General features: G+C 46.2%; 1 protein-coding gene across 3 annotated transcripts; it reads right to left on the bottom strand.

The window, feature by feature from the left end:
- Positions 1 to 1,435: 1,435 nt before the first annotated feature.
- On the bottom strand, positions 1,436 to 25,926 carry SLC22A4 (solute carrier family 22 member 4). 3 transcript variants are annotated; one of them, XM_039559386.1, is made up of 10 exons: positions 25,423 to 25,926; positions 19,260 to 19,363; positions 17,464 to 17,618; positions 13,686 to 13,809; positions 11,622 to 11,748; positions 9,606 to 9,706; positions 8,409 to 8,623; positions 7,572 to 7,754; positions 5,030 to 5,165; positions 1,436 to 3,902 (listed from the first exon to the last, which is right to left on the bottom strand). In XM_039559386.1, the coding sequence occupies exons 1-10, from the start codon at positions 25,813 to 25,815 to the stop codon at positions 3,827 to 3,829; spliced, it is 1,614 nt and encodes a 537-aa protein (XP_039415320.1). In that variant the 5' UTR covers positions 25,816 to 25,926; the 3' UTR covers positions 1,436 to 3,826. The 3 variants fall into 3 exon arrangements, with proteins under 3 accessions (XP_039415320.1, XP_039415319.1, XP_039415321.1); XM_039559385.1 differs by having other exon boundaries at positions 13,686 to 13,857; positions 25,423 to 25,925; XM_039559387.1 differs by lacking the exons at positions 13,686 to 13,809; positions 17,464 to 17,618 and having other exon boundaries at positions 25,423 to 25,924.
- Between the last annotated feature and the right edge of the window lie 654 nt (positions 25,927 to 26,580).

The raw sequence follows: 26,580 nt of genomic DNA, 5'->3' as shown, positions 1-26,580 counted from the left end.
GGCCCGGCGCAGGCGGGCCCGGCGCGCTCCGCCCGGAGGCGCGGCGGGGGCGCGGCCGGGCTGTCACCGGCCGCGGCCGCGGCCGCCGCCGCGGGAGAGCCTTGGGCGTGCCGCGCACGCACCTGCGGCGGGCGTGTGTCACGCACGGGCTGCTCTAGGCGGCCCCAGAGCCCGCCCGCTCCGGCAGTTGCTATCGGCACCCGACGCGGGGCTCCGCTCCGGGCCTGGAGACGCTTTCCAGCTCCCAGGGCTGGGGGACAGCCCCCCTGCCCTTGGTGACTTGTGGTCAGGAGCGGCCCATTAATATAGGCGTCGGATCCCGTATTTACTGCCCAAAGAATTTAAAAATCAGGGTGGGGATGAATTATAGTCAGTGAGGTTGCAAAGGGCCTCTCAGATCATCGCATCCAACCTGTGATTGAACAGCACCTTGTAACTTAACATCATGTCACTGAGTGCCACGTCCAGTCTTTCCTTAAACACAGGGACAGTGACTCCACCACCTCCCTGGGCAGCCCATTCCCACTGAGTGGTAATTGGGCTGCCTACGTACATGTGAACCTGCTTGGGGTTCTTCAATAAAACCTTGTTGGGATCAGTACCATATATGAACCAGAAGTCTTCATAGATTGTTCTGTTCATCAAAGCAAGGAAGTTACTGTAAGTTCAGGAGTTAAAGAGTTCCTCATTTCACTCTGTAGCACCTTTCCACAGCTGCCATCATCCCTTCAGCAGGATCAGCTCAGGCTGTAAAAAAGCTTTCCTGACCCTGACCCTATTTTCTCAGGCAATGTGTACTACATGCTTGACAAATAATAAATTCAATAAATAATATTCTAATCTTAGGCCAAAAATCCCAGCTCAGCACCTAGTGGCACTGTCAGGAAGTTCACAGACTCCCATATAGATGTCAGTTCAAAAGTTGAATTGTATCGCTGCAGAAATTTGGCCTTGCTCTCCATAATGCTAATTCATATTTTCAAGTGGCTTTTTCTGGGTGATATTCTTTCCCACCTCTAACTGATAAAAAACCCCCAAAAGTATACTTTTTATAGCATTTTTTGAACACTGGCATTTAAAATGATCTTTTATCCGGGGTTGGAATCACACAGCTGTGAAAAAACTCAAAAGTAGAAAATGAATGACATAATAGGAGTTAAATTACAAAATCATCCTTGAGTCTGGCCAGGGTGAGCTTCCAGGGATTTGCAGGATCAGGACTGAACCACGTGAAAAGTCAGAAAAACTGTACCACACCATCATAATCTTCCTGTGTGGAAGAATGTATTGGTGGAAGAGCTTATTTTAGAATTTTATTTTCATACCTGATCCATGCTAAATACCTTTATTTATTTATTTATTTATTTAAACTTCTTGGCACCAAGTGTTTAAGTTGGGAGACTTGCTCTTCAATTAGGAGAACCCAGACAGGAAGCAGGTGAAACAATGCCAGTGCACATTTTTATTACAATGAAGACAGAGGTCAATGACTGACAGTTACTACAGGTTCATATAGGCATTAGCAGATCCAGTAAGCCAGCTGAGGATCAAAGGTTGCACAGAGAGAACCCAGTAAAGGTGACAGAGGTGACAGATGAGGCACAGCGTGATGGCCCTTGCATCAGTGAGAACAATCCAGCAGGGGCTTCCCTCATTTCCACTACACTCAGACACCATAAGGCCTTATAACAACATCACATACTTTAAGAAAGACATTCCACTCCTCTGAAAGATTATTAAATCTGCTGCAAAAAATACTAAAACATGATGCTAGCTCGAGATCAATGGTTTAAATAAATGAGACTGGTTGAAACATGGTATTTTAAAAAACATGACACTTTTTGTTATTTAAAAAAGGAAAAACAGGTTTTAAGATACTGAAAGGCTCAAGAGTACAAAAATATTTACCTTTTAGAAATACCCAAGCCCACAATCACATAAAATAAGTCTCAAAATAAAAATCTTCATAAAAATATGGCCTCCTACATTCAACCCAAGTCCTCAAACCTGTCCTGTGCTGATGAAAAGGCTTTCTTGAGAAATGTAGTTACCTCTAAACAGTCATTCTTTAGATTAACTCTGTAAAAGTAAAAACAAGATTAAATACTGCTGTTAGTAGAGAAATTGACTGAGAAGGGATGAGAAGATCAGGAGTCACAGGACAGCGGTTCCCTCATGCCACGTTACATTTATGGCAAAAATGTAACTGCAGGAAATTGAAAATAGTATTTCCACTCCCAAAAGCAGCTTGAGTTAATTGCACAAGTTCCTTGCATTTGTTATAAAGCTTAATATTTGTGCTTGAACTTCAGGGAGAGCCTCATTCTTGTGCCAAGGGCCAGCACAAGACAACCTACCCTGAACTCATGCATTAGAGATGAGACACAGTGCTTTTGTTGGCCCTTATAGAAGGTGAATCAGGGCTCATTGTTATTTATAGAGGATAAAAATCAGTCTACCGGGTCTGATAGACTTTATGTGACCAAGAAGTGCACATACAGCCAATAAATACAAAAATAAAAGGAATTACAGTCTTCAAATGACGTAGTGTTCATAAAACAGTAGTAGCACAACTCTAAGCTCTACATTTATCTTCATCCAATCTAGTTTTGCCAAACTTAAAAAAAACCCAACAAACCCAAACATACATAATCTGTAGGATATGAAAAACAAAACACTGGTTTTGTTGGTGTTTGGGTTTTTTTAAAAAAAAACCCCTGTGGTCCCAAATTAGTCCTTTTGAATTTTTAATAACTGCAAGTGAACATATCCAGTACAGAATATCAGATTTTTGTGAGCATCAAATCACCTTTAAGTTTGTAAATAGTACAAAAGTTTTGCGAAAGCTTTTGAAACTGCCATGAGTGTTCTCTGAAGGTGTAGAACGAAGTAGTATATATTCAAAGGAGAAATTAAATACTTCGGGAAAAAGAAAAAACAACACCTCAGGAGATCTAATGAACTGCTTCTGCCAATATACCATGAAAAACCTGAAAGCTAAAACTGCATGGCACGTTTGGACAGGATCACTGACTTGGTACAGCTCACTTTTCTATTGAAAGTGGGTGTGGCCCACCAGAAAGTCAGCAAATTATAGTCCTTACCCAGTGCTCAAGATTTCCCCCGTACCCCAAAGACACTGAAGATTCACAAAGCCAAGGGTTTTGGGTGGGCTCAGGCTTTACGAAAAAGCAGTAGCTTTTACAGGAACAGGGGGATCTCAGGTCCTGGGAAAAGCAAGTGACATCTAAAGCCACTCGGATGTTTAAAACCCATGTCCTTACAATGAAGTCTATGCCTACTCTGCCATGAATGAATTCTGACTCCACTTAAGTCTATGGGCTTTGGTCACAGATTTCACAGGAGGACAGGATCTTTCTTTCAGGTTTTGAAAGGCAGACATCCAGCTCCCCTTCCTCCAGTAACACACAAAGTGAGAAAAATCACCAGCATTATGTTTGGGCTTTTTTTTCCTTTCAGCAGCTTTCATTGAGTACCTGTCTCCAGTCACTGCTGTATTATTCCTAATGCTCACTTCTAGCTTACTGCTTGACTTGTGTTTAGCACAGGCAGACCCCCATTTCTCAATGGGGACCTGTGTCTGCTGACAAACCCAGGAATCAGGACATTGAATTACAGACTAAAAGTCCTACAGGAGTAGACAGCATCTTGTCAGTAAACTATGTAATTTGAGGACAATAGCACAGGGGATAGATAACAACTATGGTGCAGTAGCTGTTGGGTTTTGTTCATTTTCCTCTGGCAGAAAATGCATTTTGAGATGATCTTGTTCTTCTTTCAGCCCCTCTGAGAGGTGTGTCCTTCTTCACAAAGGTGTTATCAGACTTTTAGGACTCTCCTTGGAACTCCTAATGCCAATGGTTTGTTGCCCGTTTCTGAAACTGAAAGCAAGTAAGAGACTCAGAACTAGAGAACATTTTCCAGAGTGTCATCAGACACTTCCCTCTCCTATAAGCACCACTACAACAACCATGTTACACTGCTAATATCAACATTAGATGAAATCTAATGCTCTGTACAGTGTGCCTTGCTGGATGGCAGCAGCAGTGCAGCAAACAACGCTTGGATCTTGAATGTCATTCAGCAACTATAATTCAGTTACTTCAGGCTCCTGATGCAAGAAGCCTCCGAGGGGAATCTGGTTTGACTTTAGGATTTCTAGCTACAGTTTGTCAACTGCAAAGCTGAAAAGCCACAGGTCAGACATGTAAGAAATCCCTAACTGTGATAAAGAGCAACATGTCCTTTCTCAAGGAACCTGGCCTAGGAATTTTTCTTATTCTGAAAGCATAATGACAGATAATACAGGGAATTCTGGCTTTTTCAAGCCATTATTGCTTACAGGGGCAAATTCTGTTCTAACACCAGTTCTCACTGAGCTGAATGGTGGCTGTGCAGCTGCTCTTTGGTTAATTCAGTTTTCCTCTGCTGCTCTCACACTGTAGTGGATATGCATAGATTTGAGCAGAAATGTTTGCTCAGGGTACCCTAAATAGAAATGTTGGTGGGGAAGAGAACTGTCATTGCTTACAGCTAAATCATATAAACCAGAGGAAAAGCTGTCCTGGCCTGTCTCTGGCTGCCCAGAAAGAGGCTAGAATGTTGAAATCCTGCATTTAATTTTGAAAAGTACCTAAAGAACTTACACTGGAAGAATAAAGTCTCAAAATGCATATAATCCTACTAAATAAATAGTTTAAAGGAATAGTTTAAATAAAGAGTTAAGGAGAGTGAATGATGTAATAGGATGGAACGTGTTTGGAGATCTGAAGCAACAGCCTCAAAAGGCTGAAGGTCAGCCTTGCTTTGCCAGCACACATCAGCTCTCAGGTTCAGACATTCTGGAGAAATTGTATGATGTCACTGTCTGTCAAATTAACAACCCTAAAGAAAACAATCTGAAGGGCTCTTTGAAAGCTTTGAAGTTTTGCAGTGGACCTGAAGAAACATGTTTCCCGATTGTGTTCTGAATTCCTGTGAAGCACAGGATGAATGAAAGCTGCCTTACCATTTCACCTTCAGCATCTGCTCAAAGCTCTCAGGCAGTGGATTGCCGTAGCTCTCTGGGAGAAACAGGGTAATGATCCCAATCAGCACAGTCAGGCTTCCCATCAGGATATATGGTAGGAATCTGTTGTAGGCACCTGGCAGAACACAGAATATTCCAACAGTACTTAATGTCCACAACTGACAAACCCACATGTAAAATTCATATTCCAGACATTGCTGTAATGCAGAATTAATTTGGAATAATTAGCTGGAAGATTCATCAATATCAAAGGTGAATCCAAAGCTGAGTCACATCTATTACCTGCCAGCAGTCAAATTTTAAAGCTTCAACATGTGCTCTTGGATAGCCGCACCTACCATAATTTTACGCCAACCCCCATGTTTGTATAGCAGCTACAAGTTTGGGTTGCTTTTTTTTTGGTTTGTTTGGGTTTTTTGTTTATTTGTTTGGGTTTTTTTTCTTTTACATTTTCAACTGGGATAATCAACATCTTTGCAAGGCAATAGCTCTGCTGGAGTCTTCAGTGCCACACTGTCATCAAGAACCAAATCCTCTGTTAAATAGTACAATATGAGGGAATAAAATTGCTTGTAAGCAATGAAGCACTCATCACTGCCTGAGATCGTATATCTTGCTGGACTGATGCAAAAGAAGAGAAGAGACTAAGTCAGCTGAACAGCTCAGTTACAGACTAACAGCTCATTAATGGGGAAATGCTTTAATGCCTTCTTTATTGCAAAGGGAGAGAACATCGGGCTTCCCGAGACGCACATGAGGTTCTGACCTTGGTCTACTCAGAACATTATTTTGGACTTGAAGGCAGCTGCCTCCGCCAGCAGCCAAAGCTGGCACACAACCATTCAGGCAGGATGCAAGATCCTCTAGTCACAACAGCACAGCAATGAAAAGGTCTTTCAGAAAAGGGAATTAAAGCATTGAAGATAGAGAAAGTACCAAACTGGATTTGACAGCTTTATTTTATAGTTGGGATAGAGCAATATGCTTTATAATGTATGGAATAAACTCAGATTAAAGAGAGGACCTCTGGGTATGTCTCACAGAGATGAAATTTTGATCTGATCTCTTCTGTGTTTTTGAGCCGGATGAACTGCAAGGTCCTAATTTAGCTGTAGCAAATAGCAGCAGCTGACAAGTTTCTCCTGAAACCTCTTAAAGTTTAAGAAACAATTTTGATGTCTGGAACAAGATTTCTTAAAGACTGAGCATATGGATACCTGGGAGAAAAAATCCCCACAAACCCACAAAAAACAATCAGTAAAAATCTTATTTTGTATACATTTCTCTCTTAGTGCTGTAATGGAGACTGAAGGCCTTAAGGAGAGTCAACAGTCCTGCTGACCCTTTTACTTTACATTTGGACTGTACAAGTATGAAACTAAGACAAGGTATTTTCATCATTTTTTGGTACATTGTGTTCCAGTTACACTGGAATGCAAGCGTGAATCAACCCTGATTAGTTACAGATAGTCATCTCCTCTCCCCTTTCCTGGCATGGAGAATCAGCACTAACCCCTCAGCAGTACATCAGCAATGTTCTGCCAGAGCCAGAAAAGTCATGCTCATGTTGTATCAAAGATCTCAGCAGGAAGCAAGACTCGTTAGGGGCAGAGAGAGTTGAGATGCGTCCAGTGATGGCAGAAGGAAATAAATCGTGTGAATGAAAGAAAGAGGAGATTGAGCACCCTAGACTGAACAGTAGGTATTCACAGATACTCCCACCCTTAGTCCCCTGATCTCTATCACTCTTTCCTGTCTGCAACATGAGGAACATTTTCATGTATTAAACAAAAAACCAAACCAAACAATATTTGTCAGTTAATATATGTGCCGCACTCAGAATGTGATGGCACTGAGTATCAAAAAAAGTCTATGAGGAAATCAATAACTCTGCTTACAGAAATATCAAGCAATAAGGAAAAGCAAAATGAATGAATGCTGAGGTGACTGGCTTAGAAACTAAAAAAAGTTTTTAAAAAAAATCACTTCAAGTAAACACACTTTCATGCTACTTAACCTGTATGTTTTCCATGTATTACTTTAGAGAGCACGAATCCTGGGAATGTTTGGATTCCCACCTGGTTTATCTCCCAGCATACCCATCTCGGGATGCACAGGGACAGTATCATGCAATGAATTTCCTACTGTTAACTTTCCTTACTTTCAAGACCACTTCTTGTCACACAATCCTGGGAAACTAACTGGCATAACAAAATGTGATTATCATACCAGCCACTCCATTTGTAGTTTATAAACATCATCATTGTACTGGGCCAGCTCTAACCCACTTCAGTGATATATGAATGGTCCCCAAAGGAATGAAGTGCCTGATCATTCTGTGAAGTCCAGGGAGCTCCACTTAATTTCTACCATGTGTGACAGTGAACTCACACCCAAGCTGAGAGAAGGGACTGAAAAGACAACAAGTGAAGGGACTTAAAGCTGAGCCTGCACTGCAGAAGCTCAGACAACTTCTCTGGGCAGTTGTGTGGCGCAAGGCAAGAAAGACAAGAAATCTCACCCAGGTAAACAAAGTAAGGAGCAATGATGCTGCCCAGCCTGGAGGCTGTGGAAGTCGCTCCGACTGCCATGTTTCGCACTACTGTTGGGTACAGCTCCACATTGTAGACATAAAGCATTGAAAATGCAGCTGTGATGCCAAACTTCCCAAGCATCACCAGTCCAACAGAGAGGACATTAAGTTCTGGAGGAGAAAAAAATAAAATCAAGGTGAATAAACAACACCCTGTGCTTATTACTTGTATTACTTCTACATCCAAAAGACTGTATTGCTGTGTTTTTCCTAAAGGTTGTGAGTTTGGTGCTTTAGTTTTTTTTAATTATACAAAGTATTAACCCCATCCCTAGATGACTCCAAATTCCCCACTGAGCATAATGCTCAGGTTATTTTGTATTTTTCAGATTTTGGTTGTCTTCATGTAAAACAGTGTTTTTGAAATGGAACAAAACTCTGGGTTATGCAGCAATAAACTACAAGCTTGAACCCACCCCTTTTTCACAAAATCCTATGAAGATTTACACACAGTGAAATCTGGATGCAGGTTTTTGTAGCCTGAAAGCACAACCAGATAAATCACAGTACGCTTTTGGCTCTCATTTTAGAAGCTGGTTCCCCGAACTATATAAAGCTCAGTAATTTGACACAATAAATGAGAGTCAAGTGTGACTCAGCATATGCATATGCAATACAAAAAACTAAGGCTGCAAAGGATCAGCATAACTCAGCCTCAAATTCTAAATTTGATCCTGGTTTCCAGTAATTTTGCAGAACTATTACACAGTACCATAAAATATTTTGGGTATTTCATATACTTAAGTCACACATTTAATTTTGTACCTGCAGGAACCAGCTGAATGAAGAGGACAACACTTCCACCTAAAAAAAAGGTGCCAGATAAGGAGTAGCGCCGTGGGAGGGAGCGGAGGAGAAGCCAGGCGATCACATAAGCTGGAACTTCAATAACAGCTGAGAGGAAACAGTTGACATAGGCATTTCCATGCCAGTCTGGAGTGCTCAGGGACAGGCCAAAGTAACCAACTGATGTGAAAAACCTGAGAAAAGCAATAAAACCAAATTATTCCAGAAACAGCAGTCTCTGAACGCCTCCAGTGTTGCCTCAGATGTTGTTACAAAAATAGGATTTTGCAAAGCACCGCCACAGGTATTATGGCTTAAAAAAGTCTCAGTGGCAACCCCATCTTTCTGTCATCCCATTCAGTGATCATATCCACAGCAGCTTGAAGACACCTCAGATTTCTCTGTCCTTCCTGCATACACTACACCAAGTAAAAAGCTTTGTGGAACTCATTCACAAAGGCTTTTCACTGCAATGGTCTCAATGACACAATGAAACTCTTGCAAGCTTCCCAAGCCAACTACATTCCTACTTGTAGCCAGTGTCAGGATCTCCCACCCTCAGCAGTTCCATTACATCTTATTTAATGTTCACAGAGAGCTGGATGTTCAGGTTTCAAATCTCAGGAGTGCCTTACTATGGCATGCCAAGTGTGCTAGCCAGTTCCTTTCTGCTGAGGGTAATATGGACAGAAAAGGGTCCTGGTTTGTCTATATGGCATTATTGGGTCCTCATTTCTCGTGGCTGCCCAGGCAGGGACCAGGATCTCACTGAGATGGGCACAGTACAGAAAGAGAACAAAAATGCTGGCCATGGGTCTGGCTCTTGTTATGTTACTGAGTTGCTGCCTTTGCTTCAAGAAGAACATTTCTCTTCAAATAGAGATTACAGAGATGGAAGCATTTGAAAAAAAAAAAAAAAGCAATCTACTTCAAAATACACAAGTTGTTACATATAGTTTTCTAACTATTTTACATCTGAGTCAAGGCTACTGTCTCCATATTCATATTAATCACCCATATTAATGTGGGTGCGAGGACACTGAGGGCCATGTACCAGCCAAGGACCATTGGAGCTGGGCTCCGAGGCTCAGACTTATCATCTAAACCTGTGGCATGTGCCCTCAAATCAGAAACTGTTCTATTGCCTGGGTACTGTAGGAATACACATTTCCTTACCACAAAAGTAATGACATAATAGTAATAGTTGCAATGTTTCGGGTTCGAAACAGGTCCAGAAGGATAGCCTTCTGCTGCTGCTGAGGCTTCGAATCCTGCATCTGAAGGAAAAAGGAAAACAAAACCAAAAAAATTCCCACACACCTAAGAGCAAAACAACCGCTGCTACCCACAGTCTGGGCAGTTACGAAGTTATGACTATCAGGGGATAACTAGTCAGCCCAAGGGCCACTTCTGCACCAGGGAGCGCGGTCCTTAGGTGGGACTTATCTCTGCTACCAACTGTATTCATGCGAGTTTCCATTGCACCACGATGACTAATTAGAAAGGAGTACCAGCTGACCAGACAGACAAGTTAATGTTTCCTTAAGGATCTCACACAGTACTTGCAGAAGTAACCTCATTACCAAAGGCATTTTTCTGTCCATTCTGTGCACTGTCCATTCAACTCTCTTCAACCTTCGTAAGTGATGTGAAATAAATGTAGGAAATAATCCAGTTTTGCTGCCTGCCAGCACCCTGACAGGGAGAGGAACGGATGAGAGGAGGTTGGTGAGGTAGCCAGGGCACATCATAGGAGCATCCACCACCTCAGATTGGAGATGAAGAGTCTAGTTTGAGGCTTGAAGCAGGAATCTTTTGGGTGGAGTTAGGGTGCCTTCCTGCCTGCACATTTTGCCTTTGCTAGGGCAAAGCCAGCACTTGTGGCCAGGCTTCCCCCAGGCCCAAAGAACAAACCACCCTGGTTCTCCCTACAGGACTATCCAGGAGATAGCCTTTCCTAGGAATAGATGATGGTTTCCAAGGAATGTCTTTCTAGTAATGTTTGAAAAATACTTCCAACATGAGACTTAGCATGCAGACATCATCCCCAGGCTTTTTTTGACAGACGCTTTGGCACACAAAATTTCCACTAAGCAGGTGTCTCCTTGATTTAAGAAAATATGCAGGAATGAAAATGCTGCAACCCAGAAAAGTCATGTCCAGTTTGAAAGACATCTGAGGCCTGGCTGTGAAGTAAGGGAAGTGCTTTTCCATGGCTGGTACAGAATGAGCTTCCCATAATTGGAACATGCACTTCAATTTACACTAAAACTCCCACTTGGGAAAGAGATCTTCAGGCAAAATGTGACAGTCAAGTGACAGATCCTGCCCAGGGGAGGGGTAACTCGCAGACACTGCAGAGGAACACATAGTGCTTTGCTTTCTGCTCTATCAGGAGACACAAAACTGAGGTGCCAGTATAAGGCAGTAAAGGAAGATCTAACCTGCATACACATGGTCATTGACAATGCAAGGCTGGAAGAGTCTGCACAAGAAAAATGTGCCTCTTTGGGAGGTGCTCCAGTGAGGGCAGAGCCAGCAGAGGGGGAGATGAGCAGACGAACCAGCCATCCCACTGTGGCTATACTGCTCCCTGCTGGGCTGCCAGGTTTGCACTAGACTTTCTTAACCAATAGTTATGAAATACAAGAAAAACACAATTTTGAAGAGGAGCTTCATGTTCTTCACCGTCTTCATTCACGTCGTGGTTTTCAAGCCCCCTTGTAGCACTCAGGTGCTTTGGCTGGTCTGTGCAACCTGAAGAGTCCCTCAGGCTCCACGCAGCCCCAGCTCACGTGGGTGCTGATTTAGGGTCCCCTACACAGCCCCCCTGCAAAGGGCTGTTGCTCAGCTGCAAACCACTAATAATGCACCAAACTGAAATGGGCACAAACACATTTTCCTTGGATCTTTGCAGTGCCAAAAGGATGAAGCAATCTGGGTCACCCTTGCTTTGAAAACCACAACAAACCACTGCTGAGGAAGAGAATTTTACGTAAAAAGCAAACCAATAAAGCCTCTCTCTGGGCTCTACTTTGATCTCACTAACCCAGCGCTTACTGCAGACCAACAGTCACTGCCAGCCCAAGAGCTGCTGGTGCAAACTAGTTCTCTGCTGGCATTTCCCAACAAGTCAACCAGCCAAATGGGGAAGTGCCAGCAAGGTAAAGTACCAGGATATATGAAACATACCTCTGCAGTACCGAAAAGCACAGACGGGGCTGGAATGCCATTTATTTTTGCAGCCTTTTGGATAATAGCTTCTGCCTCCTTGTATCTTCCCTGGGAGATCAGCCACCGAGGAGACTCAGGAATGATCCTGTAATAAGTTTCAGAATAAATGACTCAGTGTTTTCCCAAAAGTAAAAAGTTATTTATAACATATTTATTGTGTCTATGAGTTACACTCAGATCTCACAGATTGCTTGGAGCAGGAGACAGCACAGAAGCATGTGGGCAAGGTAATTCAAATATATGGGACTGTTTTATTCTCATGCTAAAGGAGATGCTTTGTCCTCAGTGGGTTTTTTTTAAGGAATAATTGATGTCCACCAGATGTCACCAGATAGACAGAAAGGATGGGGGTAGCTTAGCCAGTGTCAATCAAAAAATATTCTTAGGAAACTGCACACAACGTAGAAATGCTTCAAATATGCACAGGGTGTATTTAAAGGTTCTGTGTCCTAGGAACCTTATATACAAACCTCACCATATTACCACAGCTCTGAGGCAGATTCTCCCAGGCAGAGGGCAGGGGCCAGTGTCCCCTTGCAGAGTTGATGACATTTTCTAATCAATTACAGGCACATGTTGAGTGAACTAACACCAAACACAGGACAGAAAACTTTAACTTTCCTTACTTAAATCCTTTGGTCTTAACAGATGCCACCTTGCTCCCTTTAGCCAGCAGCACTTTTTCCTCTCCTTGGAAAAAAGCAAGTCAGACCTCGTTTTCTGATGAACCCTAAAGATTGACTCAAAGCCAGGTCAATAATTTCAAACATCAGATGATTTATATCTGATCATTAATCACTAATGGGACTTTCTGTAAGATGAGCTGCCTCTACCACTCTTCTTACTGGGAAAGCTGAGGATCTTGAGACTGCAGAGACAATGCTGGGAACCTTCTGGAGAATTTGGAAGGGAAATGAGTAAAAGAGCAAGAATGGCACAGAGCAGAGGGACGTACACATCACATGGCCCGTGGAAGCAGTGGGTCCACATGCCCAAACACCAGCTAACACCAACCTGCCTTGGCAGAGCTTTGCCAGTTCACCTTGGTCCCCATCTACCCCGACATCGACCCGAGACAAAGTGCCATCAGAGGAAGTTTTTGGCATTTTTAAGTGTAAGCTTTTAAAAGGCCTGGGAATTCCCATTCCACAGATTTCAAAGCAGGACTCTGAAGTCATGCCTTGGGGACAAATTTCCTGTGCCTCACAGTGCCTGTTCTATAGCAGACATGTGACAGGCTCCTACCCAAAACCAGCCTCCCCAAAGAACAGCCGCTCGGTACAGAGGGAAATGCTGCTGTGACGAAGGAGTTTGAAACACATCAAGTTAAATAAACAAACTGACCCTTAAACAGAATCAGAATGTCTTTAAAATCCAATGACAGTAGAGGTGGAGCTGAAAACCATTTTAAAGGTTTGGTTTGAAGACTATGGTTAAAAAAAACCCCAACTAACCAATATACCATCAGCAGATGTTTCTAACAAGACTGGGACATGCAGGAGGTCTTTCAGACTATGGAAGAGTGTGTCTAAATCACTTAACTGTTATAAAGATGCTAATTGCTCACTTATAGGTATAACTTTTTCAAGATAGCAAGAAAAAAGGAGTTCCCTAAATAATATGAAAGAACTCTTCCTGTTGTGAATTATCCTTATTTTAAGAGTGTGAGTGATACCTTGCTTTTCCTTTCTTATTTTCAAACACCTGTCCCTTCAGAACACAGCAGATGCCCAAGGCAGCAACAGAACAGGGCTATCTGCCCTTCTTCAGTGCTTTGGTCCAGCTAAAAAGAGCAGGGCTTCAAGCACACAGACAGCACACACAAAAGGCTCTCCAGGTACTTACTCGACTTAAAACTGGCAAGAAAAACCACATAAAAAATGCCCCCTCAAGGCAAAGCCTTCTCACATGGTGAAGAGAAAAGTGCCCCTCCTCCCTGACCTCCTGCCATTACCCAGAACCTAGCATGAAGAGCATCAGGTGGGAGGGGAGGTGGGAAGTGTGGCCTTGGCATGGACTCACCACCAGAGCGGGATGCAGAACAGCCCCGGGACAGTGAGCGCCAGCAGCAGCATCCGCCAGTCTCTGATGAAGTAAGCAAACAGTGGCAGCAACATGTAGCCAATTGCAAAAAATATGCAAACTCCTAATGTAGAGAATAGAATACGAACTGATTTGCCAAGAATTTCTGTGCCTGTTTAAAACAAGGGAGGTTGGATTAGCATTTTAACTCTTTATTTTCAAGCATGACTAAATACTTTATTGCATTTACGAACAGAAAAATAAGCTAAACAATCTTGAAAGAGCAGCACAGCACAGACCCGCCTCTACAGAAAAGCTGCTGGGAGTATTGGGAACCTTCAGATAAAGAAGCTACTTCTGTTTGCTTTGATTAATGCATTGGCAGAGGCAGATAAGGACAGGCATGGGGGATGGTCAGCAGACTTCCCAGAAGCCTCCCCCACACACTCACCTAGGACACAGCCTGCTCCCCCACTTAACCCATCACGATTTAAGATGAAATTCACTGCTGGGCACTTCTGGAAGAGCAAAGGTCTGAGCACAGCAGACTGACGTGGGATGGAAGGATGTGAATTTACAGTGAGGTGAGGTGGGAACAAATTTCCCACCTATTTTTTGGAAGAGAAGAAAGGTTGGAATGTTGGATTGGCACATCATGGGCTGAAGGACAGAACCAGGGAAGATGCCATCCTCTAGCAATGTTACTGTACCAGTAGCCAGGCAGCAGTCAGGGAAAGCATCCTACAGCCACTGCACCATGCAGCAATCTAATATTGAGTAATAAAAACTGAGATTGTTCTAAGCCTTCAAGAGCAGCTAAATTCTTTTACAATAAAACACCCAGCCACTGCTTAATAGAATCCAGTGATGCCATCAGGCCCACCTCACTTCTCCTTGAGCTCTCAGCCCCTGGTCTACAGAGCTCTCCTTCACATTAGGAACACTGCAAGGGCCGTAACTGCCACAGTTTGATATTCAATTAAAACGCAAACGACACTGAGTGAACAGAAGAGTCACTAAGTGTGGAGAGCGTACTTGGGTTGTGTATCATGGCAAGAACTCCAACATTTATTATTGCAGAGAAGATGGAAAAAACACCCAAGACTGGAAAACCCTCCTACTATTTGATAGTTACATGAATTCCCATTTCAGAAACCTGGAGTAACTGAATAAAGTCACAGTAAAAAACCCTGAAAATAAGAATTTGCTAGGCTAAAATGAGTGTGTGGGGATAAATGATACCATCTTCCTCTTGACTTGCTCTTGTTTAGAGGGGCTTTCTTGGGAGAGGTCTGATACTTGAAAGATTGGTTTATGCCTGTTAAATGTTACATTATAATTTGTGCCAATTCAAAGCCAATATGAAATGACATCTTTCATCTACAATTCCCTTGTCTCCTGCCTTTCCTCTACCCTCATTCTCTTAGCCATGGAGTAACAGTTCTTGGACAATACCAACATGCCTTCACAAACCTCTGTAGTGTTTTACAGTCCTAGAACCTGAACACAACAGTTTTGAGCACAGAAAACAACTGAGGCCTAAAGCTAAGAAAGAAATTTCACAGCATGTGGTTGAAAAAACCCTAACATTGACTACAGAAGTTCACCAACAGCTCAGGAGGGAACTACTCCCATGAAGGTGGGCAATAGTGCAAAGGGCAGCATGAGCTTGGGTGACTAAGGATGCTGAAAGAGGGTCTGAGCTACACATTGTGAGGCAACGCAGGTTTGGATGTTTCAAGTTTGAATGAGAAGAGGAACCTGCGCTGAACTTGGAAAAAAAAAACCACTGCTCTTGGGGATGGAGGGTGCCAGGGCTGCAGCATGGCCAGGGTCAACAGGGCCTTTATAGGTGCCACTGCTCCCCTCCCAAGCACAGGTCAGCCCTGCCTGCTCTTGGATGAAAGAACAGGAGCATCTCCAGCACATCCTGTAATCAGGATGGGCTTTCTTAAGGAGTCACTTTTCTTTTTATGGGTATATTCTCCTATTCAGCACCTCTATCATGTGCAGCTTCCTGGAAGCTCCTGGGTTTCCCTTGCCACAGGCAGAAGTCACAGTGCTTATGGGGACATGCTGGCTATGGAGTGTAGGGTGGGAAGAACCACCCTCCGTAGGTACCTCCCTCCTTACCCATGACAGTCAATGGCTCACTTAAATGAGGAAGCTAATGTCTAAATTAGTTTAGATTAATCCTGCCCTTAGAACCAGCCTCAAGACTGCTGGGGAATGGCCAGCACTGCTGGCAAGTGCCCCAGGCATCTGACTCTCTGCTCCCTGGGATCCATTGCTGCTGTGACAACTCTACAAAGAAGAGGATGGCAGAAGAGACAACACAATAGGGTGAGGGCCAGCAAACAACAGCTAAGCAATTAAACAAGCCTAATGATACCTGGAGAGACCCAGACCCTGCTCAACAGTAGGACCATTTGCCCAGTGGGGTGTTTCTGGCCCTCCCTTCCAGCTTTGCTTCTGCTGAGCACCGAGGCAGCATCTCAATCCACATCCAGCTGTGCCCTTACATTCCCAGGGGAGTTGGGAACTAAATTCCTGCCCAATCAGAACCTGCACCTCTGTGCAACACAACACCCATGTTTCCATAAGGATTTTGAGCTTTATCCAGTGCTGTACCTCCCAGCCTTCCCATGGCAGGCATTTGTTCCTGCTCCATCAGCTCCACACAAGAATTAAACTACCAGGACAGTGGGAGCAGTGGCAGTGGTGACAGCAATGGCGACAGCAATGGCAGGAACAGTGACAATGGTGATGGCAACAAGGGATCTCCCTGCTGACAGCCTGACCTTAATCCTCCCTGCCACAGCAGCAGTGACTCATGACTGCTTGGGGACACAATGCTGTGTCCTCTTCATAGCACTGACTTCATATTATGCTCTTCTGAACTATTTTTTTCCCTGTTAAAGCCTCATGGGGTAGGAAAGACCAGTATTAACTATTAATATACAATTTTGGTCTAGCTCACATTACGATCTACAAATTGTAATGCTGACACCAGGGGTTTAAAGACAGTCATAAATATATGTATGTGTTAAAGACCACTCTTGAAAATCCCAGTTTCCCCCCTGAGACCTGCATCACTCGTCCCCATAATCTGCCCATGCATTTGCCTTTCCTGAAACCCCCATGCCTAGTGGGAGCCTCTGTGGGGTCCCCTTCCCCATGGGGTGCCTCGTTCCCTGCAGGGTCCCCAGGCAGCAACTGTAGCCATGCAGCTGCTGCGTCTTTCTTCCTACACTCCCCATAGAAAAGAAAACAAACCTTAGCCTCTAAAACTTAGGACTTTATCACTGATCTCAACACTGAGAGCAATGACTTTTTGGCTAATGGCACCCACCCAGCTCCTCTGCTCTGGTCCCCCTGGCACTCATTGTGCCTGGAAATGCTGGTTTGCTCCAAGGCTTTGCACTCAGGTATGCACTGAGCTCTCTGCAAAGGGTGCAGAGGGAGGCAGGGATGAACCCAAATGCCTTCTCTATCTCAGACCTGCTGGTACTGCTAAACCCTGAATGCTGTCTTGAATGTCTTCTCCAAGGAGGAATGAAATTGATGTCTATTTAGACTCTTCCTGCTCTCTTTTTCTCTAAACCTATAGAAAGTACAGGCTTGAAGAATCACAGAGAAAAAAAAATTATCCTGGCCTAAAGTAGGAATTTTACCAGTGAAGATTTTACCACTGTGTAATTAAATGATCCAGGTTCAGAGGGGAAAAAAGTAACAGTACCTTAAGCAAACATTTAATCTAATGCAAACATATTCATACCCAAAATGAAGGCCACCACGTAGTTAGAGATCTGTCCCATCCCCACAATGAGAAAGAGCACTGTGAACATCTCCCAGCTGGTGGAAAAGATCTGCAGGAAGCTGAAGCCAGTCTGCACAGCCATTGTCAAAAAAAGGATATTCTTCCTGCCAAACCTTTGGTAAAGAAAAAGATTATTACTGAAATAGCATGTATTTATGGTGGGGGCTATGTAGGAGGGCACAAGGCAGAACAAATATTCAACCTCAAGTGATGCATCTTAGCACAACCTGAAGTTCTGTTCATCTTAAAGAATTTTATTATTTTCATATGCACTAAAAAATATTAAAATTTCCAAGACCCACGAGACAAACAGAGAAGAAAAGCCATGAGCAGAAACTTCAGGGATGCACTAGACAGAGATTAAGGAGACTAGGCAACAGTACAATAGGGGGAGACACATGCAGGCTGCAAGCCACACACCTGAAAGTTAGGAAATGATGGCTTTTAGGCTACTGGCATCTATACTTTGCAACACCATTATCCTTAATGTGTTAAATAGCTTTGTCAATTGGTTTCAGTCCGAGTTGCCACACATACTGCACCCTTTCCCTCACCTGTTTCTCTGCATTAGGATTACGTGGCATGTTGTCCTGGAGAGGCAGAACAAGTTCATGTATGGGTTTTCATACCTGTGGGCACAGATGCTGCATGGGCTGCACCACCTGCTGCCTGCAGCAGCCCTTGAGAAAGGCTTCTGTAGCAGACACGGGGAAATTGCTCAGGTACAGGTTCAGATCATACCCCTTTTACCGACAAAACCCCCAAATAATCCAAGGAAGCTCATGCAGGAAGACATGAGCCAGGCTCTCAGTGGCTGTGCTGCCACCAGGGCAAACACAGTTCCTCAAATGCTCCCACTGCGCAAATGGCACCACTGGGATTTAGTGATTATCTCATCTCCCTTTCAAACAGTAACACCAACTGACTTCTGCACTGGGGCAGGAGTCAGGAGATTAAATTCAGATCACATGGAATTTAATGCTGGAGGCTTTAGGATTAAGACTCCCAGTGAGTTTTGAAACCCCTCTGATAAGCACCCAGAGGACTCCTGCTACCTTATGACATCCTCATTCTCAGACAGCAGTCAAAGCAGGATCAGAGATCGCATAAGAGTAGGGCTCAGGGCTGTAGGGAGAGGGGAGCAGGGACTTGTAGAGGGAATATTCTACATTCAATACTTGTAAGGCCAAAACCTCAACACTGCTGAGACAATTATCAAATGTCTGTAAGGATTTTTTTTTTACATTTTATATCTACTTAGTGAGATGCTATGACAATTGCTATCCATTTTCAGGTTATCTTTTTTCCTTGCTTTCATATATCCTTACTCTATCCTACCATATAGCAAACCCTCTATCCTATGCAGAGATTCCATTCAAAGGGCAAATTTCTATCTTGCAGCTCTAACAAGGGATTATCAGTTAATGTGCAACAAAACCCAGCATCTTTTAAACTACTCAAAAGGCTGGATAAAGAAACAAATAGGAACTGGGTTGTGAAGGGAAATCCATTGCATGAATCTGCAAAGCAGCCACATGGGTTCGTTTTGGAGATCAGTCCCCGGGCTCTGAAGTGCCCAAAAGACAGAAATCCTTCACCTGGGATAGACCAAGATGGGATTTTTGGAAGAAGCCAGGCCAGTTACATAATTTTGATCAGAACTCAGAGTATCAGCCATTTCATTCCTTTTGTGTCTTAAAAACAAATGCACCAGCTGTGGCCCCAGGTCTGCCCTGCTCTGTCCATGACATTACCTGTCTGAGAGCTGCCCCGAGATGAAGGAGCCGATGAGGACCCCCACGAAGAAGAGGGAGGTGGTCAGTGGGGCTTTCCAGTCGTCCTCACACACCAGGTTCCACTGCAAGAGAAAGGCCTGTGCTCAGATACAGCCCCAGTGCTGTGCCGAGCCTCATCCAGCACAGGAGCTGCTGGTTGGAGACACACACATTTCCATGCAATGGAATTCTCTTTCCCCATATCCACACTTTCACCTATCACTGCCACTGTTTTCTTAGTCAAGGTCACTGTTGGAACATCCTGCTTAAAGCACAGGAAAAAGAAGGGAAAGTGACTGCCTCCCCAAGGCAACTCCATGAGGCCAAAACACCAGCAGCTGTCTGACAGCCCCATTGCCTCTGAAGGGGATGAGTAGCCAGCAAAACCAAACCTGATGGGAACCTGTGTGTGCAGCTCAGGTACTGCCCTGGACCTGTTTCCAGCACAATCCTCCCGTAACATACACACCAGACCCCTGGACCTGGCTCCCTGTGGTCCAAGATGCTCCCACCAGTGAAACAGAGCAATGGAGAAGGGTAAAGAACCGTCCCAGCTAAGGACAGCTTCCAGTTTACCTCTGCCAGCACAAAACGTGCTGCATCTCTATAAATTCTGGCACTGACAAAACATATGTAAGAAGACACACAGAATGAAATATCTTTTCTTGCACTCACATATTATCAAATTCTGTTCCACCCCACAACCTGCACCACTGGCTTGCCACCCATCACTCACAGCCTCATGACTGCAGCTGGCTGGGGCTGCAGACTTAGGACAGTAGCCAGTGTGGAAACTTCCACCTAAAACTACTCATAACCTCAGACAAGGTTTAAAAAAAAATAAAAATGGCATCATGAGCCTCTGTCCACTGAAGTTACAGCTGAGCATGTCTCTGCCAAGGCTTGCTCCCTTCCTGGTGACTAATCTCCTGGTTAAGGCATGCCTGCCAGGAACACTTAGGGAGAGGCTTCAAACATGTCACTCTCAGATCAGATAATTCTACCACAATGGTAAGTTAATTAGATCACAGATCAAAGTATGGCATAATTTTAATAATCATCCATGCTATCAGAGAGTGGGGCCGTCGCTTGCAAAAGCAGTCACCCTCTGCTTGAAGAATGCACAGGCCAAGCACAGGCAAAGGCTTGGTGATGGAGCAGAAACCTGCCCTCAGAGCTGCTCAGGCTCCTCACTCAGCTGCAGGTAACAAGAAGCAACTCTTGTGTTACAGAGACACCCAGGTGCTGTCTGATGGCACCACAAATCCTGCCAAAAACGAACCACTGGTGGATTGGTGGCTGAGCTTCACTGCTGCTGCAGAACAGGCAGGCAAACCCCAAAACAAGGGGGAAGGTTTGATGCAGTTTGCTTTAGACTGTAATTTAGGAAAGAGAGGCAATCAATGCCTATGTTCAGGCAGAAGTATGCTGCCAGCAGAGGGGAGTCAAGTACTTCTGCCCTTTGCCAGCCTGCAAAGTAACACCAGCTACATGACAGAAAAATAAGTTGAGGTTAAAAACACAGCCCATGCCTCTTCCTTAGGAGCACACATGTCTTCAATGCAGGAGCAAGGAGACTTACTAAAACGTGCTTCCAAGACTTAAATCTGATTAAGAACAAAAAGAACCCTATGGCGGCATTTTCTGTAAGGTATTTTCTCTTCCCTTCTGGGAAGGGAGAGGTGATGAAGTTTGGGCCTGTCTGGGCACACATCTGCGCTTATCTGCACTGTGTTTGAGAAGGTGGAGGTTACCATGTGGGTCAGTGGGGCTCTGGTACGTTCAAGGATGCTAATTGTGAAAAACAGATGCAGGGATCTGCTTCATTTGTCAAAGAAATCAGATTCCTGTAAAGAAGGTTGGTGGAAATCAAGTCCAGTATTTAAAACAAAGCAAAATTCAGCTACAAAAACCATGGCATTAGAAGTACACTGCAGAGGTCTTTCACCACGTCCTGCTGCACCTCCCTTTCCCCACTTGGGGAAAGCTGTTGACTAACAGTGTGGCAGAATTTGCACCTGATACAAACTATTGTTAATTATCTGGGTGCTGAGCACCCTGGCCTGGGGCCACCAGCACGGCACCTGGTCCTGGACCTTCAGACTTGAGTTGCTCGAGGTTAAGGATCAGTGTTTTCAAAATATCTCCATGGTGCCAAAGGCACTTTGGCTGTAAAATAAACCCAGCTAAATAATAACTTGCCCATGAAACTGCATTGCCTCCTTGGTGCCAAATGCCTCCTATCCAGGTGTTCGCTCCATGACATATTGCACACCCAGCAAAAATTCACTGTACAGGGTCAAGTCTTTAAGATTTGGGGGATGTGGTAAACAGCACACAGCAGCTGGCTGTCCAAAGAGGGGTTACTGTGTACAGGAACTCACTGCATTTGACCAGAAAACACACAAATACATCAAGTCCATCTAACTTTAAGTATACCTGAAGCTGCTGAGTGAACAATCCACCTATTTTAGCTCCAATACCACATGGTACCTGAGCAATACAGCCCTACTCTACAGGTACACCTCATCTCCCAGATTGCAACCTCCCATCCCCACAGGCACTCGCTCTGACTGAGGCTCATGCCATGGCACTGCAGAGTGATCAAGCACATATCAACATGGTAAGGTTTCACTAGTGCTTCAGTGTATAGGGAAAAGTGAAATGTAGCTTATTTGACCCCTTCCTCAGAGGCTGCATCCATCACAGACAGCACCAAGCACACCATGACTACAGGAGCTACAGCCCAGCCACAGCTTAACTGCCTACAGCTACAACTTCCAAACTGTCTCTACTGGGCTAATTATACATTAACCAGAAAATAAGTAATTCTGTAATGTCCCTGGCAAAGCAGACTGGGGAGCAAAGTTCATGTAAGATTCCAAGCAAGGCCTCTGAATGCTAGGAATAGGAGCTGCTCAAGAACACTGTTTTAAATCACTTTTATTCCCACCAAATCCCTACAACCCTTTCTGACAAGGTCCCAGCTACTGGTAGAGCCAATTCTGCTGCGTGCTGCTGGTAGATGGACAGGCTTTCTGAAAAACTGAAATTGCTGTAGAAGGTGCCCTGACTGCCCAAAGTACGCCCCCCCGCCCCCCCCGCCAATCAGAAATCACTAATTAACATCCTGAGTACAACCTATTCACATCAGAGGAGAAAACACTAGTGGAGCCTTGTGTAAATGGGTGGATCTGCAAACCAGGGAAAATCTGAACTTGTTTCCAAGAGTAAAGCTGACGATGAATAACTCAAGAAGTGTTAATTATTCACAGATGGCCCCATCCTGCGCTCTGGGAACCACAGCCAGCAATGAGACCAGCTCTGCTCAGTGCACAAGTGACAAGCACAGGCACCTCCATGCCCGAGCACAGGGTGGGCTTCCAGGGCTGGGTAGGGCTGATCTCCACTGACGGAAAGAGCCATAACAGAACAGAAAAGGCCTTCAGATGCCTTCAAACCTCAGCAATTCCTATCCAGTCTCTTGCTTCTGCTAGCCCCAAAAGCTTCTGGTTTCTGCCTTCACTAACATCAGTGCCAGGGCTGGGACAGGGACTGAGCAGGGTGACACAGGTGACAGACCAGTAGCCCCAGTAGAGCCTCTGACACTCACTCTGCCCTTGGCAGGGGCCTCGAAGTGGTGTCTGGGGTACATGCCATACCCCAGTGGTGGAGGGCAGCTCAGTGTGTCCCCAGGGAGTGGTGTTGGGTGGCAACCTCCCTCAAGGGAACTAACCTAATGCCTGCTCCTAAGGGCAAAACTGGTGCTTGTCCTTGAGCCTCTAATTCATGTTTGATCTGAGCATCATTATCTGGAAGTAAAAGAGAAGTAGATTAAGTTCCAGAAAAGAATACCAATGTAATAGACCCCAGGAGCCTGCCAAGAGGAAAAGGAAACCCTGCAGCCTCTTCATCTCAGCCAAGGGATCACTCTTGACCCCACAATGACTCACATTTCCACTTGCTCACCATCATACTTACAGCCCCTTTCTTATATCATCCTGGCCTGATGATCACCTGTGGACACATCCACTTTTCCCCATCATCTCCATTTTAAGACCATGCAAATGACCCAGTCTGGGATTCTCTGTTCCCAGAGTTCAGCATGTCCTCACAGACCAAGTAACACAAGGTGCTGAGCTGGCATTTCCCACTTCCCTTCAAGCAGCAATAACAACAGGATTTAATGCAACTGAACAGATCAAATAAAGTCTCCAGTGCTTAATCCTATACCATCAAGTTCTGCTCTTCAACTGAGTTTGTGAACTGAAGCTGTTTCTTCACTGAGCTCTTCTGATGGCATGTCCTGGCTTGTCTTTCCTAATACAGAGAAAAATGTTGGATACAAAAATAAGCATCTCAAATTTATCTAAACTGCCTCTTTCCAGCATTTCAACAGTGCCTGTTTTCTTTGTTTTGAAACCAAATTCTGCATTTTTTCCAAATGTCTATGACAATTTTGAAACAAAACAAGTATCCTTCTTTTCCATCTGGTTTACAGATGGGAACCTGGCACTTGGTTTCCATCTCTGAATGTGCTATTGCCTCTCTGGCATGCCCCAGGCCCAATGGCAAACCCCACTGCTGCATCCCATCCGAATCCTGCACAGAATGCTCTATTTGGCATCTGCCAACATAAATTATTTACTGTTCATTAAGAAGAATCACATTTCTCCTCCTTTTGCTTCATTCTCGCAGAGCAAGCACTGACTCCAAAACAGAGATGACAAGTTCATAGACACCCCAGGATAAACTGACCTCCCTCTGGCAGTGAGAGTGGCATTGACTGTGCCAGCAGTGGCCACCAGGCTCCCACCACGCAGCTGCGCCAGCCCATGGGTCACAGCCGGGAAAGTGGGCAGCACAGGCTGCTGCTTCAGTTTGCCCATGGACAGGAGCAGGGCAAGCTTTCCATGCACCCCTGCCTTGATTTGATATTGTAAGGGATCTCCAGCGACTGAGTACAACTGTCAGCACAAATGGCAAGTCTCACGTGTGCCAGTGACTTCCCTTTGAGCAGGTAACAGGAGACTGACATCCCCTGCCCACATCCTGCCTGCCTGGCATGTGGCTGAGCCCATGTCTGCACACCCCAAGCACAGACCCTCTTCCTGTGTCCTCAGGGCACAGACTCCTCGCCTCATCATCAGAACCTTTCCTGGCTGTGCCATCCATTGATGTTTTTTTGGTGGCAGATGTTGCTGCTGAGTCACAGGGACTTGTGAGGAGGGTTCCACACCCATTCCCTGCCATGAACCCCGAGGGTGAGCCATCAGTGCATGAGGAGGGTGGCCCTTGGCTACCTAGGGCACGCTCAGCTGAAGGACCGCGGAGCATGCCAGCTGCCATTGCCTGGGATGAGGGTGAGCCTGTTATTCCCTGAAACCCCTTACACAACGCAGAACAGCAGCAGCACTCTTACAGCTTCAGAGGAATAATTTTCCTTCTCTAACGGAGTTTGACACTCCGTGCCAGCTTTACAGAACAGCACGTCCCGACGACCACACCATGGCACGGCTAGAAGACCCAAACAAGTGCTTACATGACCCGGCACCGCTGATGTTCCCACATGACACTCTGTACAAATGATGCCACTGCAGAGCCTTACAAACTGACCGGACAGCCTTGGAGTGACCACGGCACCTGCCTCGCACCAATCCCAGCGCTGATGGCCACGGAAGCCAATGGCATTCCAGGGTGCGGGGCCAGCGAGGGTCCACTGTGCTCTAGCTCCAGCCAGGCTGGGTGTGTGTTTACCTGAACGTGTCCATGTCCCCATTCAACGCCGCACTGAGAACGAGCAATTCTACCGCATAGAAAATTTACCGGGATGGTCAGCGTGTGGCAGGAGGAAACTACCGGGCTTCTATTTTCAGCCTCTGCCTCCCCCTCCACACAAACCTGTCTTCGAGTAAAACAAGCTGGAAAACACAGGTGGGATGGCGAAGGTGGGCAGCTCCTTTGGCAAACCCTACATCTCGCATCCCTCCCGCTCCTCGCAGCATCGTGCCCACCCGGACCCTTTCCCACAGGCACTTCACCCGCTGGTTCCTGCTCCCTGTTCGCCGCCCCCCAGGCAGAATGACATGCCCCGGCCCGAGCAGAGCCCGGGGTAGGGGCTGCCGCTCCCGCGGCCGCGCACCTCGGTGACGATGGTGGAGCGATAGACATCGCGGCTGTACTCCCAGCCGTCCAGGCACGGCTCCTGCTCCACTGCCTCCAGCTCTACGTCGGAGCCGGGTCGCAGCCCCAGCGCCGAGAAGTTGGCGAGCGCGGCCAGGCGGTAGCGGCGGCAGCGGCTCGGCGCCTCCTGCCCGCCCCGCAGCTCCAGCGGGATGCTGGCGTTGCGCCACTCGCCGCTCAGGTTGGCCCCGCGGGGCACGACGCACCGGTGCTCGGGGGTGCCGGCCAGGAACACAACCGACATCCCGTTGAAGCCATTGGGAATGATGCTGGCGCTGAGCAGAAAGAAGACGAGGCGCTGGAAGCGGCCCCACTCGCCCAGGAAGGCGGTGGCAGCATCGTAGTCGCGCATGACGAGCGCGAAGCTCCGCGTGCCTCCCGCGGGGTCTGCGCGCTCCGCGGAGGCGGTGCGGGCAGCTGCGGAGGCGGTGCGGACAGCTCCGCCCCCGCCCGGCCCAGCCCCCGCAGGGCGGTGCGTCTGTCCCGGCGGTCCCGGCCGGAGGGGAGTGGGGGCTCTGCGCCAGCCCCGGGCTCTGCCGGCCCCGCCTCCCAGCGGCATCCCTGGAGCCTTCCCCCGGCCATCGCTTCTGCCCCGCCGCCGGATCCGGAGCTTTCCGTAGGAGGCGTGTCCCGGTTTTTTCCATTTATTTCCCTGGGCAGCCGCAGCCGGAGCGGACCGGGCGGTGCCGGTACCGACAGGATGAGACCGGGCGGCTGCCTCGGCAGCAGCTGCCGGTGCGAGATCAGCGCCCGGTGGGAGCGCGGCGATAGCCCCGCCGCCCCCAGCCTTCCCCGAGTCCCGAATCCCTCCCTTCGGGGACCCAAAACACGCTACCCTCTGTATTGCTGCTGCAAGATGGATGCACAGCGGGGCACAGCCGGGCATCACGAGAACAGTTAATAGACAGAGAACTGGAACAGCGAGCCATCAGCTGGGAGCTGGCGGGGCTGCCGGGGCCGGCGGGGTCTCTTTCCCCGGATCATTCCACGAAACGTAGAGACGGCAATTATGTGAGCCCTCCTACACACTGGCACAGAGGAAAACAAGGATCAGACACAGCTTTAGGAATCAAACGCTCTCACAGCCCCTGAAATCCTGTCCCTAATGCAGCCCCGT

Source organism: Corvus cornix, chromosome 13, assembly GCF_000738735.6.
Source record: "Corvus cornix cornix isolate S_Up_H32 chromosome 13, ASM73873v5, whole genome shotgun sequence".
In the NCBI taxonomy this organism is placed as follows: Eukaryota; Metazoa; Chordata; class Aves; order Passeriformes; family Corvidae; genus Corvus; species Corvus cornix.
The sequence above is the reverse complement of the archived record's forward strand: the minus strand, read 5'-3'. Positions and strand labels throughout refer to the sequence as shown.